Source organism: Phoxinus phoxinus (genome assembly GCF_949152265.1).
Source record: "Phoxinus phoxinus genome assembly, chromosome: 17".
Taxonomy (NCBI): domain Eukaryota; kingdom Metazoa; phylum Chordata; class Actinopteri; order Cypriniformes; family Leuciscidae; genus Phoxinus; species Phoxinus phoxinus.
In genome coordinates, this window is record NC_136892.1 from 30,292,887 (window position 1) to 30,309,707 (window position 16,821).

Sequence of the window (16,821 nt, forward strand, 5' to 3'; positions counted from 1 at the left end):
GTTTGCAGAATAAAAGTTTTTGTTTACATCATATATGTGTGTGTGCTGTGTATAATAATTATGTATTTATAAATACACACACATGCATGTATATATGAAAAAAATATTTACATGTTTATATACATTTTTATATTTAAATATAATTTATATTATATATAATTATAAATACTCAATATATAAATAGATTTTTTTCTTAAAATTATACATGCATGTGTGTGTATTTATAAATACATAATTATTATACACAGCACACACACATATATGATGTAAACAAAAACTATTATTCTGCAAACGATTAGTTGCGATTAATCGTTATGCGGCCGTGTGTGTGTGTGTGTGTGTGTGTGCGCGCACCTACTTAACTATATTTTGGGGACAAATTTGTACCCAGAAGTGACCAAAATCTCCAAAAACCTCCCTCCTCATTTAAAACCATTACGTATATGAAACGTCCCCATTTAGATAGCGAAGTAAACGTGTGTGTGTGTGTGTGTGTGTGTGTTCAGGATTATAGGATGAGAGTCTGAGCATTGCTTGTCTGGGTTAGTCTGAAGCTATTAATATGACAACAACAGCAAATGAGTTGAGAAGGTTTTCTGAACTCATTAGTTGGCATTAATGCAGTATTTAAACTAATATATATATCTTTATATATATATATCTAAACTATATATCTTTATAGCATTTACTAATCTTTGTTAATGTTAATAAAAATATGTAAATTACAGTCAACTAATTAAGATAACTAATGTTTACAAACAAGACCATATTTTTTTCTGTTAGTGTTTGCTTACATTTATGTTCGCAAATGTTAATACTTTTCAATATTTGTTTATATTTTATTTAGTGGCCAAGCCCAATTTTTTTTAAAACTTTTTCTATTTTATTCTATATATTTAACCAATATTAAGTGATTGCGATTTGCAACATAAATACTAGTTTTGCATCTTTTAAAAAAATCTTTACAATTATTTTATGTAAAATTATCTACATATTTTTGAGTAAATTTAGCATAAAAGCTTAAATATGTCTTTAAAGTGTAGATCTCGTTTGCTAACGTTTAAGCACTGCCTAAATATCTGCATAAACCCGCCGGTAGCCACTATCTCCTCTTCACGCTTCCACATGAATGTTGTTCGGAGAGTCGTTTTCGGAGCGGGTAAAGTTGAGTGTGAACCTGATTTCATCAGATCACCCGAACCTCGTTTTCACTTGAACATGAGACGTCTTTGCTTCCAATCTCATTCCGTAAGTGTGTGTTGCTCCTCATCCGGTTCAGCTGCTCCTGAAAGCGTTCGGCCAGATCCACAATCGGGCCTTTATGAAGGTCCCCGCGAATGACCGTAGGACCCTCGGCAACTCCAGGGGCCTTGTTACCGTGACAACCGCCCGCCTCATTCCAGGGTTGTTTGGGTTAGCCGAGGAGGAAAGGGCAGCACAGGAAATGACATCATTCCTCGGAGGGAAAAGCCTTGAGTCTCGAGTCGGGCCTCCCGGGCGCCTCCGCCGAGCGGAAAGAAAACATTTGGAGAAAATGACACAAAGCAGTTCCTTGAGCGTCCAGAGCTGCTCCGTTTGAACTGTGGACGCTTTGTTGTGCGTTTCGCTCGTTACCGACCGCTTCCTCAATCAAGCTGGACGCTCGGCTTAATTTGACATCGGCTCTTCATCCGCTCCTCAGTGCACACACACTCACACACACACACACACACACACTCCAGACACCTCAGCCACAAACATTTCCTTAAACCGCAATCTAATCACTTAACTAAACACACAGAGCGACGGGACGCTTTCTCACGCACACACACACACACACACATGATCCGTTCATTGAGAAACTCTTTCGGCTCCGGTCTGACTGGCTGCTCAATGGCAGTGAACAATTGAAATGCACATTATAATTATTCAGCGTCTCCTCTCAACAGGCTCCACCAGTGCTGGAATCATATTTTAATATAGTCGTGGCTTTTTATTGGTGGAGAGGCTTACACCTCTGACCTTTGACCTCATAATCAACATGATTTCATAAAGCGTTTCCTTTGCCCCGACACTCCCACAGCCAGCGTACAGTATACGACCTGTGCGTCATAAAATCTGCGAGATCATTGTATTAGTGCACAATGGAGGACAACATGAAGTATTTCCTGTGCGTTGCAGGTTTTCCTGACTGTGTGTGTGTGTGTGTGTGTGTGTGTGTTATGTAATGGCTCTCCATCTAATTGCCAGTTTCCTTTATTGACTTCCAAACAAAGAAGCTGCCAAACATTTGTGTCCGTCTGTCCGTCCGTCTGCGTGTCTCTCGGTCGAGCGTGTGTGAGATTGTTGCTATAATGCAGACGCCCGAGGAAAAAGATAATATTTATAGAGCTGTAACTGACACACACACACACACACACACACACACATCAGAGGAGTTGCCTCTGGGTTTGTTTGTTTAGTTGGTATTTTGCATGACGAATGCTAAACGTCTGCCAGTCGTGTTTGATCATTTCTCAGGCCTGACACGAACTCTGCTGGAGCGCGGGAATGCTAGCGCTCGATTAGCTTCGAGTAGTTGACTGACCACTAGAGGCGCTGTAGTGTGAACGCTCTTCTTCTAGAGTTAGTTAATAAATGTTAAATAATAAATAAGTATTACAGTTGTACTGTTTTGTTTATAGTTATAATATCAATCGTAATAACAAAAATATTTGTTTCTTCAATTTATTTTACAGTGAAATATTAATAAATAATATTATTTTTTAAATATTTATATATAATTGTTATAACATTAATCATTCTTTTTTTCTTAAATGCTCAATTGTTTTATTTTACAATAAAACATTACAATAGTACTTAATACTTCATATTTTTTAGTAATAATAATCATATTTATTGTAAATATAATAATATATGATGTAATATTATTATTATTTCATAGTCGTATAGGCATTTTAGTCGTATAGATTTAGTTTCTTGCAGTGTGCCATTCTCTTGCTCCTGTGTTCTTCTACTGTTGTGTTTGCGGCGTCTGAAGAGTTGGCATAACCCATGTTGAATGTCACTGTGTGTTGTCGTCATCATTGGTTTAGCTTTAGAAGCGGCCCCTGACCTCTGACCCCTGACCTCACTCGACCCGCGTGCGCCGTCAGAAGAGCGCTGACTGCTCGTAAAAGAGTGAACCTCAGCCAGACGAGAGCAGATCAATAAAAACACCGGCTTCCCTCCAGTGTGTGTGTGTGTGGAGACAGACAGAAATAATCATTAACTTCTCCAGACTGCTGAGTGACTCGCGTCTGCGTGTGTGTGTGTGTGTGTGTGTGTGTGTGTGTGTGTGTGTGATTCCATTAGATGTCCAGACACTTTTGTGCTGTTCTTTTGTGTTCGTTTCTTGTACAAAGTGAGTGTTTAAAAAGCTGAGTCTCCTTAAATGGAAAACCATCGCCCCGACATATGCCGAAAACACCAGTGTGTGTGTGTGTGTGTGTGTGTGTGTGTGTGTGAGCGCTCAGACCAAAGGGAGCCAGTGTGGACAGAGGAAGGATGGTTTGTTACCTGAGGCAGTAAAGCTCTAAATGGAGATTTGACTTCAGCTCAACCACAAACAAAGACTCTGAGTGTGAGTGTGTGTGTGTGTGTGTGTGTGTGTGTGTGTGTGTGTGTGTGTGTGTGTGAGTGTGAGTGTGTGTGTGTGTGTGTGTGTGTGTAAAGAGTCTTTTTGTCCCCTCTAGGAGAGAGAAAGACAGAAGAAAACTGCTTGGGGGATGGGAGGGAGAGAGAGAGAGAGACAGATACACACACACACACACACACACACAGAGAGAGAGAGAGAGAGGAGGAGGGGGGGGGGGGCTATGGGGCCCTATGAAATCCATTAAATTTTTTCCCAAATGAAACAAACAAATTAAATGTTTTCTGTTTTAATTTTTCTGGATTCCATTTGAATGGTTTAATTTAATTTGAGTCATCATGTCTAATCAACAGATTTCATAATTTAATCAATCTTTTACAATGTAATACGATTAATTTACAGTAAAACATTGCATTTTTATTTTTATCAAATAAAGTTCTGTACTTTACAGTATAAATGAATGAATAAATGAAAAAAACTCTTAATTATGATAATCTTTAAAATAATAATCAAATAACAGTGATCTAAAATGAGTTTTTAGTAGCAATAATTGTTATTATTTCTGCCTACTGCTACTTTGAGACGTACATTTTACTGTACAATATAATATATTTGTAATTTCTTCGATTTAAGGGACTTTTCTTTTGGTGGTTTGTCGTGAAGATCTTTGAGCTCATGTTTCTGTGCAATAATTACTGACACTAGTCCATATCGTAATTGTAATTTGATTAATTTTACAGCCCTACTTTTGATTTATGAATCTAGAATTTGCCCAATTCCATGACATTTCATTCTGTCCAGAAACTTCCGTTTTCATGACTGGATTCCATGATTCATTAGAAATCATAAGAACCTTGTTGAGAGCGGTTGGTCTAATAGAGTTCAGGATGTCAAGTGAACGCTCGAGGCTGCAGAAGACATGAGGTGTGTGTGTGTGTGTGTGTGTGTGTGTGTGTGTGTGTGTGTCATGTTGCACACTCTATTTCAGGACGCTTTCTGCGTCTGGCTGTCACCATGTCATTCGGGGTGACACTGTGGTCATCCAACCGACACTGAGACGCCACACACACACACGGCAGTAAATTCATAACCTATACACACACCTCCATTCTCTCACACACACACACACACACACACATACATACATACATACATACATACACACACGCGTACTTGTGCAGTTGTGATTAAACACATTGTGTTGTCTGAACACACACACACACACTCAGAGGTCTGTTCGATGTATGATTTGCGTTCGTGTGTGTGTTACTCAGGTTTGCTTGCTGTTCATGATGTCGTCAAAGAGACTAGTCAACTATCCAGACTAAAATAGCATCAGTCTGACACATAGCAACCATGTTATTGGTATAATACTGCATAGTGGCGTCAGTAAGATCTTTTTACGATTCATAAAAGAGTCTTTTACACTCACCAAGGCTGCATTTATTTGATAAAAATACAGTAAAAACAGTAATATTGTGAAATATTAATACAATCTAAAATAGCTGTTTTCTATGCGAATATATTGTAAAATGTAATTTATTCCCGTGATCAAAGCTGAGTTTTTGTGGAAACTGTGATACATTTTATTTTTTAGGATTATGAATAGAAAGTTTAAAATAACAGCATTTATTTGAAATAGAAATCTTTTGTAACATTATAAATGTCTTTCCTGTCACGTTTGATCAATTTAATGCATCCATGCTAAAAAAATACAATTCTTAAAAGAAAAAAAGACCCCAAAAAGGAGTACCGTACTATTATATACTATAGTTTATGAATTTCAGTAATTTGGTATTACCACGCGACACCATCGCTCCACCATGGTAATGCCACGGTATATTTAAGGCATATCCATTTTTCATGCTACAAAAGTATCATGGTTCAGTAATACTATGTTATTTTGATACATACGACGATCGTTTGATTACTGTATTCATATAGCATGCTTCTTAAATGGCACTGTAAGCTCTTCGAAGTGTATAATTGGTATTCCCTTGGTAACGTATCCAAACATGCATGTTTGTAAGGGTTGTAATGAAGGCTCGACCTACTCTAGTCATCGAGTTAGTCTGGGCTGGTGCGTAATTAACTACACTGCTAAATTACGGCCTACTCACTCGCCCCGTCTGAGATTAAAGAGAGACGGTCCTCGCTGTAGACAGACAGAGTCCCGGTGACTCAACAAGAGTCTGAGCGCTTGCTTTAACATGGTGTCCTACTAACCAGATGTCGGGTCAGTTTTCTCTCTTCGCTGAAAGCTAAAACATTGCACAGGGAATCAAAACGTGATGGAAGGATATGGACCAATTAGATTTCCTGTGGGCGTGGCTAAGGTTTCATTGCGTTATTACATCGCATGCAGCCGTTGGTTGGCGAGGGCGAGCACAGATTTATTGTCGGATTGACGTCAGAACATTGTTCGGGTTGGCGTTCGGGACAGACGAATGATAAGCAGAACTGCTAATGTAAACAAGCGCTGGAGGCCAGTGGCGCTGCTCCGCGCGGGGCGGCAGATTCCTCACATTCCCACATCTGAAATTAAGGATGCAAGATATGTTTGGCAGAGCTCAGGACAGTTTTCCTGGATAGAAGGCGTGTGAATGTGTGTGTGTATGTTTACCTTTTTGTACTAGATCCCCGTCTAATCTAGTCGTTCTGCTCTCTTCTTTCTTCCTCGACAACACTTGTACTCTGTTGGAGAGTCAGTTTCTGATGGGTTTTACTGGTCCAAGTTGGTCATAATCTAGTCTAGATGGGTAATCCGTTGGCCACTAATGGTCTTGGTTTCAGGCTGGTAGACCATCTTGGACCAGCAACTACCAGTTTGACCACTTTATTCTAGTAACTTTGGGTTTTTTTAGCAGGGATTCAATGAAGGTTACTTGATGAAGTTACAATGGCGTAATTAATAACAGAAAACTTTGATTACTTTTACTCTGTAACCAGTTTCTGATGGTTCTTTCTAGTCCAAATTGGTCATAATCTAGTTTAGATGGTTGGTTTATCCACTGGTGGTCTTAGTTTCAGCCTGGTAGACCACTATGACCAGTTTGATCACCATTTTGTCCTGGTATTCAAGCAGGGATTCAATGAAGTTCACTTGATGAAGTTAAATTGGCATACTTTATAAAAGTAATCAGTTTGTTCACTTTTACTCGGTTGGAAACTCCAGTAAAGCCAGTTTCTGTTGGTATAAGTTGGTCATATTTGGGTTAATCGGTTGGCCTACCCTCTGGTGGTCTTGTTTTCAGCCTGGTAGACCATCTTGTAGTCCACTTTGGACCCGCAAGTTCCAATTTGACCACCATAATCTGGGTTGCCCTGGTTTCTCCAGCAGGGATTCAATGAAGTTAAATCGGCATGATTAATAACAGTGTCTTCTTCTTTGTCTCTCCATAGATTCCCTGGCTCTTCAGGAGCGTGGAGAACAGCCTCACTGGTGTGTGGTGGCATACTGGGAGGAAAAGACCCGCGTCGGGCGACTCTACTCCGTCCAGGAGCCATCTCTGGACATCTTCTATGACCTACCTCAGGGCACGGGCTTTTGCTTGGGCCAGCTCGCCTCCGAAAACAAGAGTCAACTGGTGCAAATGGTCCGGGCCAAGATCGGCTACGGCATCCAGCTCAGCCGCGAACCCGACGGCGTGTGGGTGTATAACCGGAGTTGCTACCCCATATTCATCAAGTCAGCCACACTGGACAACCCCGACTCGCGGACGCTGCTGGTGCATAAAGTATTCCCCGGGTTTTCCATCAAGGCTTTCGACTTCGAGAAGGCAGGGAGCCTGCAACGGCCCAACGACCACGAGTTTAGCCAGCAACCGAGGACGGGTTTCACCGTCCAGATCAGTTTCGTGAAGGGCTGGGGACAGTGTTACACCAGACAGTTCATCAGCAGCTGCCCCTGCTGGCTGGAGGTCATATTTAATAACCGATAACAGCAAGCCCCGCCCCCTTTCCTTCATCGCTATGGAGACGGACTAGCCCTTACCTTTTATGGACTATGTTGTTCTGTTTCTGCGAGAGGCGGACGATGTTTTATGAGAGAAATGGAAAACGAAAACTCACTTTGACTTTAATAAATGACTAAGATTTAATTAAGTGAAATAAAAGCTAAAATGTATTTTATGTTAAATATAAATATATTATTACCTGTAAATACGAAGTTTTATATGCATTGTTATTTATGTATTGTGCAATGTGTTGATGAGATGAAAAAGAGATGCACTTTGCTTAATATAAATGCAAACAAAGAAATGCCAAAATAAAACAAAAAATACCGAATATATCTCTGAATTTGTGTTTTGATATGAAGGTTGTTGTTTTTTGTCCTTAAAAATGCATTTTTACACTAATTCACCCACAAATTAAGACACTTTTGCAGTCATCACAGGCCTTTGCGTAAAATAAATTCTGTTTATTTTGCTCTAAAAGTTGAATTTTTAAATAATTTTGTGAGTGCTGAAAATTCTATTTAAAAACACATTGAAACACATTCTCTTATTTAGACAATCTCTTTAATGACCCACATTGTACTTTAATTTCAGATTCACATTTTATTTCCATCTGTGGCAAGTTTGAGTATTTGATGATGTGAACGGGTTTCTGTGAGAGCAAATTCCCTCAGTGTAAGTGGGCCGGTTGTGTGCCAGGAACAGCAGGTCTCCGGGGGAGGGGGCCGTCTGCGGGCCGTCTAGACGAGCGCCACACCTCCTGATATGGACGTCTGCTGGGGGGATTACAGCGTAAGCCTGCTCTGACCCCACTGGCCCTGACAGACCTACATTCACCAGCCCCAGATTCACATGCAGACCTCAGGCTGACAGAAGCGGAGGATTTCATGATCAAAACACACACGTTTTAGCCTTTTTCTTTCCTCCTCTGTCTGTCTGTCTTGGGTCGGTTCAGCGCAATGTGTCTTAAAGTGTATTCCTGGGTATTAGTGTCATGGTGGTGTCCTGGTCTCTGTAATCCAAACTCTCCTAATGCATGTAAAGCTTGTGCTGGCCAGGAAACCGGACAGATGCCTCGACCCGACACCAATACCAAGAGCTTATTTAGTCCACAAAGACACTGACCTGTGAACACAAAACCAGCTAATTACAACAGAAGAACAAATGCATGAGTAAATCAAATATTACATTTACATTTTACTGAAGAATGTAATTTACCTCAAACTCAAATATATTCCAAACGTCGTGGCTTTGAAGATAATTCAGAGTGTGTTTATCTCTGTAACCCTGCTGGATCAAGCAGATCTCTGAGGAAACACAGGACGACGACTCCACGCACACAAAGGAGAAGCTCTCAGCGCTGCCGGCTCGTCTCTGCCCCGAGGGACGCCACATTTGCCCCGGCGGCAGCCATCTTGATAACGCACGCATCAGTTCAAACAAATATGCTTTTAAAAACACACACAGGCTTGTTTTGTTGTTGACATCAACAGTTTAATAGTTCAACTCTTTGAAACGCTATTTAAAAAAGCATCAGATCATAGGTTTTAGAACTAGAGAACACAAAGTTCTCTGTGCCTTTTAGAATGTTTCTCCTGTGACATCATGCTTTGGAATCTTTACATTTTAGAGTCATTGTTTGTTTTTAATTATCTAGCTTTTTATTGTGACTTCAACATGGGCACAAGTGTGATGATGATGTGTGAAAAAAAAACAAAAAAACATTTAAATATCGAATAATACACAATGCACAAAAAAAAAAAAAAAAACTGTTTTATGAATAAAAAAAGCACTTTTACACATATACACAATGTGGAAAAACCATGAATATAATTAATGGACAAACATGTTTTGAGTAAATTTATGGAAATCTTAAGAAAAGTTCAGGTCATATTTGACCCCAAAATATAATACAAAAATAAACGTATGTATTTGTGCTGTCAAATCTCATCTAGAATAAAAGTTTGTATATGTGTGTGTGTGTGTACAGTACCGGTCAAAAGTTTGGAAACTGCATTTATTTGATCAAAAATACAGAAAAAATGTTGTGAAATATTATTACAATTTAAAAAGATTGTTTCTATTTTAATATACTTTGAAGACTGGAGTAATGATGCTGAAAATTCAGCTTTGATTACAAAAATAAATTATATTTTAGTGTCACATGATCCTTCAGAAATCAGTGAAATATGCTGATTTTATAATATATATAATATATATATAATTATTTTTCATTAGTACATTTCAAAGTACAGTTATAATTATATGTTCATTGTAGTGAATTTAAAAAAATCGTTTATTACAAATAAAAAGGTGTCCGCACTGATATTAGTGAACAGTAGGATGGGAATGTTAACTCAATGTTAAATAACGTCTTAAAGTTTCTAAATTATGCATCATTTTCTTAATACAAAATATAATTTCGATTTATATTTTGTGTAGTAATTGGATGTAAGTCAGACAGACCCAGCACAAGCCAATACCTGCTTCACTTCACCCTGGAGAAAACCCACAGAGTCAGAGGCTTTATCTGATTTCATTTTGTTTTCCTCTTTGTCGTCCATCAGATAACAGCGCTGCCCTCATACGCCCGAGTCTTCACACGCCACGACCAGCCGGCTGAAACCTGCGACCGCCTCCGACATGAAGGCCTCGTGTCTGATCTCCTCTGTCACTCACAGCTGATCGCTCACTGCCGTTTACTCGCCCTCATGTCGTTAAACCCGTTTTGAAGAATCTGTCATGGTCCAGAAAAAGACAAAAGTATCGTAGCAGTCGTCTATGACTCCAGCGCTCTTCTATTGTCATGCAACCGCTTTGAGTGAGGAACAGACTCAAAGTAAAGTCATTTTCCTGTGCACCGAAACTCTGATATCCACATTCATATAATACATGTCTAAGTAAGTCTCATTCATTTTTGTTTTAGTTTTAGTCATTTTAAAGCGGCCTACTTGTAATTAGACTTACATTTTAAAATACTTATAATCAGACTAGTTACTTTTCTATACATCTTGTCCTCACAACGGCAGTAAATTATTCAATTTATTGATTCTTTGTTATTTTCAAAATGCTCCTTTCTATAAAAGTGTTTTCTCAATGCATATCTAAGCAACTCCCGAGGAAGACATTAATTAGGCTATTCTTTGAATGATCAATCAGTGAACACATTAAAATGTATAAATTCTCTCATTTCATATTTACATGCAATGCATGAACCTCTTTGCCCTAATATTTTTACTTGAAGTAAGTCCTTAGATTTTAAGATGATAAATTTAGGGCTGTTAAACGATTAATCGCATTCAAAATAAAAGTTTGTGTTTACATAATAAATGTGTGTGTACTGTGTATAATTATTTTGTATATATAAATACACACGTTCACGTATATATTTAAGAAAAATGTGTTATTTATATATTAAATATTTATCATTTATATATAATATAAATTATATATAAATCTATATACAGTATATACATGCAATGTATGTGCATGTGTGTGTATTTAAATGTATAAAATAATTATACACAGTACACATTTATTATGTAAACACAAACTTTTATTTTGGATGCGATTAATCGCGATTAATCGTTTAACAGCCCTAAATAAATTAGGTCAATAATAAAATTAAGTCCATACTAATAATGAAAAATAATAATATAATTAAGTTCACTGTTCTCCGATGTCAGTTAATGGGTCACATGACATCCAGTTTTTTTTTCAATTAATGTCTTATTTTTATTTAAAAGTTGTGTTTTTTTATTTTTTATGATTTAATTATTTAGTAGCTTTTCATGAAACTCACGAACCCCAGTCTGGGAAAGCACTTCATGGTGTTAATAAAAACTGGGATATATTTTCTTTCTCTTTGTATTTTTATATTAATATCAATGAGATATCAGTGTGATAAATGAGTAAAAAGTCATCAAAAAGTAGTCAGAATACATTACTTAAAATGAGTAATCTAGATTTTACTAACTATAATATTTAGTAATGTGATTTGGAATTAATAGATCACATTAAACTAAAGGAAATAGTATATTTAATTTTATTTCAGCTCATTTGAAAAAATGTTTTGCATAATTGTAGTTAACCCTGTTGAGCTTCATCCAAGGCGAATTAAAATTCATCACAAAAAGTTTTTTTTTTTTTTTACAGAAAATAACAGTTGATCCGGTAAACATGTCACTGTAATGTTTTGTAGCATTCAGTGGTCTTTTACAACACACATCTAAATGAGGTCACATAACAGACTTCTGTTGTTTTTATATGAAGCTAATTATAATTATGATCGACAAACCCAAACCCTACCCTAAACCAAGCCCTTATGAATCATTTTCTTACCTTTGAGGTCGTCCACGGAGGAAGGTTTCGTCAGACGAGGCTCCTTCCTGAGAAAATGTTGTCTCCAGCATATAATAGCTATAAACACACACTACAGTCACACATTTAGATACAATGTGGTTACAGTAACACACAATGATCAGGAAGTAAACATAAAAAACACATAAAATACACAAGTAAAAACACAAGACGTTAACATCAGATTTAATGGCATGAGACTAGATCGATAGATTGTAAATAAACACACAAACAATGTTAGCTAGAGATTCTATGAAGAATTTCTTATTATCAGTGTTGAAAACAGTTGCTTACTGACCCCAAACTTTTAGTTTAGTATAAGGTGTCTGTTCAAATCCCTAATCTTAAAGTTGTTTTGGCTTTTAGTATGAATATGTTAGCCTTAAAGGAACACCACTTTTTTTGGAAATAGGCTCATTTTCCATCTCCTCTAGAGTTACACAGTTTTACCGTTTTCGAATCCATTCAGCCGATCTCCGGGTCTGGCGGTCGCACCGTTAGCATAGCTTAGCATAGATCATTGAATCTGATTAGACCGTTAGCATCTCTCTCAAAAAAATGACCAAAGAGTTTCGATATTTTTCCTATTTAAAACTTGACTCTTCTGTAGTGACATCGTGTACTAAGACCGACGGAAAATGAAAAGTTGTGATTTTCGAGGCCAATATGACTAGAACTATACTCTCATTCCTGCGTAATAATCAGGGAACTGCTGCCGGACCAGCAGGCGTACTTTTTATTTTCTGTCGGTCTTAGTACACGATGTAACTACAGAAGACTCAAGTTTTAAACAGGAAAAATATCAAAACTCTTTGGTCATTTTTTTGAGAGAGACGCTAACGGTCTAATCAGATTCAATGATCTATGCTAAGCTATGCTAACGGTGCTACCGCCAGACCCGGAGATCGGCTGAATGGATTCGAAAACGGTAAAACTGAGTAACTCTAGAAGAGCTGGAAAATGAGCCTATTTCCAAAAAAAAAAAAAAAGTGGAAGGTTCCTTTAAGGTTATCTATAAGCTAGTGCGCTCCATAACAATGACAAAATTTGCATTTAGAAGATATAAGGATTCAAAACTTACAGTATCTCACTTCGCCAACATGGATCAGTGGTTTGGATGACATCACTCTGCACTTCAGCGTCTCATCAGATTTTCTGTCCAATCAAATGCTCTCTAGAATCTGAAGCTCCGCCCCCTTCATTATAAATCAATGCTGAATCGGTCACTTGTTCACACATTTACTATGTTCTACATGGTAAATGGCACATAGTACACTATATAGAGGGGATAGGGAACGATTCAGACAGTGTAAATATGCTTTCCATTGGGGCGAATGAAGTCTGGTTTCACGTTAGTGTCGTATGTTCGAGTCGCCGCAGAACAGAAAAAGTATCGGACACGTTTGATTTCTGCACAGAATGCTGTATTTTGAAGAGATATGGAGGAGATTAGGATGAGAAACGGTTAGAGATCATGAGGAAACTGCAGCTTTACCGAGCTGTGTTATAAACTAAACGCTATTGGCTATTTTCAAAAAGGGGAGGAGCTGTTCGATATGTCCCGCCCTGACTTCCTGTTTCAGTTGAAATTACGTCAACACACTGAATAATCCAGCGCTTTTCAAGGCACTTCAACAAGCATCACTGAGTGAAACGTGATGATCCTCAAAACATTTAATTACCTACTCACGAACTCTCAGAAAGTCCTAAATCATCAGATAAACACGTCTATAAATGACTCAGTATGCAACATTCTCAATATGAAAACAGGAGCCCACAGGAAGTGAACAAACCCCTGAGCTGAGAGAGAGAGAGAGAGAGAGAGAGAGAGAGAGAGAGAGAGAGAGAGAGAGAGAGAGAGAGAGAGAGAGAGAGAGAGAGAGAGAGTTGTGTTCTCTGGCTGTTGTTGGGGAAAAGCTGAGTTGTGTGAATTCCTATGTGGATTGCCATAAATTACAGTGGGGAAGCACACAAATACACACATCTCGTTCTCTCACACACACGCTCAAACCAAGAAAATAATATCCAACTCACAAACTTCTGTCTCCATAGCAACAGACGGCTGCAGTCGCTGCTTGAATCCGAACAAACTAAATATCTTTCTTTTCTTTTGTCTAGTACAACTATACTATTCTGTCCTTGATATTTATTCAAGATGGGAAAAAAACTACTTGTTGTATTTCATGTGGCGGACACTGTCCCTTTAATTGTTCTGATATTCACACTTTAATGAGTCTTTACCAGTCGCTTTATCGTTTTCAATTAACAGTATCAAACAGGGTGCGTCCAAAATCACATACTTTCTTGAGTAGATACTTATTTTGAATAAGTAATTACTTCACGACCGCTAAAAAACTATGTTATATATAGTATGCATGAGTGTGAATGTAATCTGGACGTACTACTGTACATCTGCCATGTTGTCATTATCATGTGACCTATCAGCGTCAGATGTGTGGCTTCATTCATTAATCCTCTCCTGTGGCCTCATGGGACAGTAAAGTGTCTATCATATATGAAAACTTCAGATTCTCGCAGGATCACTTTTTTTCCTACACTTTTATGAGTACTGTGAATTCAGACATACTTATTTTGTCACATACTGTTTTTCGCCAACTATAAAGTAGGGAAGTATGCGATTTCGGATGCAGCCATTATCCCTGAAGTTCTCAATGCAAATTGGATAATCCACCAACTGGCCCTGCAACCAGTTGAAAACAAACAAATAAATGCAGTGGTTCAATAAAAAGTAATAAATGTATTTGCTCTGTGCCAAAACACACAGAACTGCCTCAGTGTCTAAGAGGAACTACATGCTAACGGTCTGATCAGATTCAATGACCTATGCTAAGCTATGCTAAAAGTGCTAGCGCCAGACCCGGAGATCGGCTGAATGGATTTGAAAACGAGGATTTGCCATCTAAGGGTCTCATAAGAGACAAATCTGAAACACTTTACATGGGCATCAATGCTTCGTCTATTGAGCTGAATACATTTGAAAACAGCGTTTTCGTTTAAAAAATACAAGCGTTTTCAAGAGTTTTCCCAAAGTTTCTAATCCACACTCGTTGTGAAAACGCTCACAGACGGAACAGACATGATAAAGTTCTCATACAATTCTTCTGACAAGGATAATTTTTTGCCAATAAAATAAAATCTCACCACTCACTAAGCACAATAGCAGTATAAATATAAAACGGTTAGTTCCAATCCTTGATTCTGATTGGCCAATAGCTGTGTTTTATTCACGACAAAACACGGCTATGACCGCTTCACACAACTGTTCTATGTATCACTACACAACACCCCTAGCAACCGCTCTTAGCAACTTAAACACATGTTTGATATCATCGATATTGTTGAAGCTACAGTAGAGTATTGTGAGAGATCGAGTAAGCGAGTTTACCTCTATTTACAGTAGATATAGCATTTCCCTTCAGGTCGGTCCTATATATTCATAATATAAAAACAAAAAAATCCGTTTGAATGTCCGCTGCGATATCTTGTCTTTTTATCAGTTTCCCCGAACCAGTTTTAACGGTTTTCCCCGAGCCCATATCATCTGTCACTGTCAGTTGCTCTTCCTTCTCCGTGATCACAAGTTTGAGTCCTTTCAATGTAAAGTCTTCTCTCCTGACTGACTCACTCATAAAGACAGTCTTTGCCGCCATCTATTGGCGAAATAATGTATGTAACTTCTGTTGCTGTTTACAGTCAGGGACTATTTTTTTCCAGCGGAAGGAAGGCTTTTAGTGATTTTACTTCATAAAAGTTGCATAGATACATATTTTTCGGCGTTAATAGTTGTATTGTGTGGTAACCGTTTTATAAAAGCAATACTCGAGGCTAGTGCTGTATCGTGAATAAGTCACGGCTGAAGGGGTTGCAGGCAATCCGCTTCGCGTCGTGCCTAACAACAGCCTTTTACGATTGCTTACATATCTATCAGTTCAATATGCGTCACATGACTAAACATGCGTCATCGTTTTCAAATACCACTTTCAGAGTCCACTCTATAGCGCAAAAACTGCGTTTTCAATTTGTCCACTGTTATCAAAAAGCTCAGTTTTCGCTGGACAAAAACGGCATCTCAGTGTGGAGGACGGAAGGCCAAAATGGAGAGAAAAAGGTGCGGTTTAAAATTAAAACGTTACGATAGTGTGGACAAGGTCAGTCACAAGAAACTTGACTAGCACATAGAAGATTCAAGTTAGCATGTTTCTAAGCTAATGACATGCAACAGCAAATATTAGTTGAAATAATCAATTTACTGAAATGGAATTTTTATCAGTGATTTCCAGTTATGTATGTATGTTTATGAATGAATGAATTAATAGATGTTTAATTATCCAATTCTAAAAGTCTAGGCACTAACAGTTATATTGGAAGAAAGTGATAGAATAGCCTACTAGCCTACTTTGAATGGCACGTAAGCTAATTTAAATATATTAATTTTAGAAATGTGATGTGTGTATGTAGTAACAGAACATACATGCACAACATTTAGTCATTTTTTTTTTGTCAATCTTGAATTTTTTTTGTAGGTACAGAACATAAACACACAGTAGCCTAAATCAGAAAGTGTGTGTATTAAGAATTAAAATTCATTACAAACTAAATTTTGAATTGAAAAACAATGCATTTCGATGAACATGTTCAGACAAGAGATGAAGGTCAGTAGTTCATTTTCTTCTTTGTTCAGAGGAGGAAAATAACCTGAATTGGCCTTTCGTTTGCATACATTTTTGCAGCTTTAGGCTGATATTTATGTGAATGGCCTTAAATGCAGTTTAGTTGTTAACTAAAATTATTGGTAATTTAAATAAAGCTGAAATTAAATAAGATAAAAATTTAAATATTAGATGAAAAACATAGAAAAATAAAAATCATAAA

General features: G+C 37.7%; 1 protein-coding gene and 1 long non-coding RNA gene across 7 annotated transcripts in view; one reads left to right on the forward strand and one right to left on the reverse strand.

Moving 5' to 3' along the window:
• The window catches only part of smad7 (SMAD family member 7), a 10,585-nt gene extending 2,714 nt beyond the window's left edge, over positions 1-7,871 (forward strand). Inside the window, exons 3-4 of the mRNA XM_079586033.1 lie at positions 1,254-1,573; positions 6,991-7,871. Of these exons, the coding sequence (XP_079442159.1) occupies positions 1,254-1,573; positions 6,991-7,554 (884 nt within the window). The 3' untranslated portion in view covers positions 7,555-7,871. The remainder of the gene's footprint in view (positions 1-1,253; positions 1,574-6,990) is intronic.
• Positions 7,872-8,122: 251 nt separating this feature from the next.
• LOC306985153 lies at positions 8,123-15,531 on the reverse strand. Of its 6 annotated transcripts, none has more exons than XR_013794747.1 (5): positions 13,010-13,423; positions 11,911-11,988; positions 10,053-10,306; positions 8,788-8,983; positions 8,123-8,694 (listed from the first exon to the last, which is right to left on the reverse strand). It is a non-coding gene; the product is annotated as an uncharacterized lncRNA (long non-coding RNA). The 6 variants fall into 6 exon arrangements; XR_013794748.1 differs by adding an exon at positions 15,335-15,531 and having other exon boundaries at positions 8,148-8,694; positions 8,788-10,306; positions 13,010-13,124; XR_013794749.1 differs by adding an exon at positions 13,963-14,734 and having other exon boundaries at positions 8,148-8,694; positions 8,788-10,306; positions 13,010-13,124.
• Between the last annotated feature and the right edge of the window lie 1,290 nt (positions 15,532-16,821).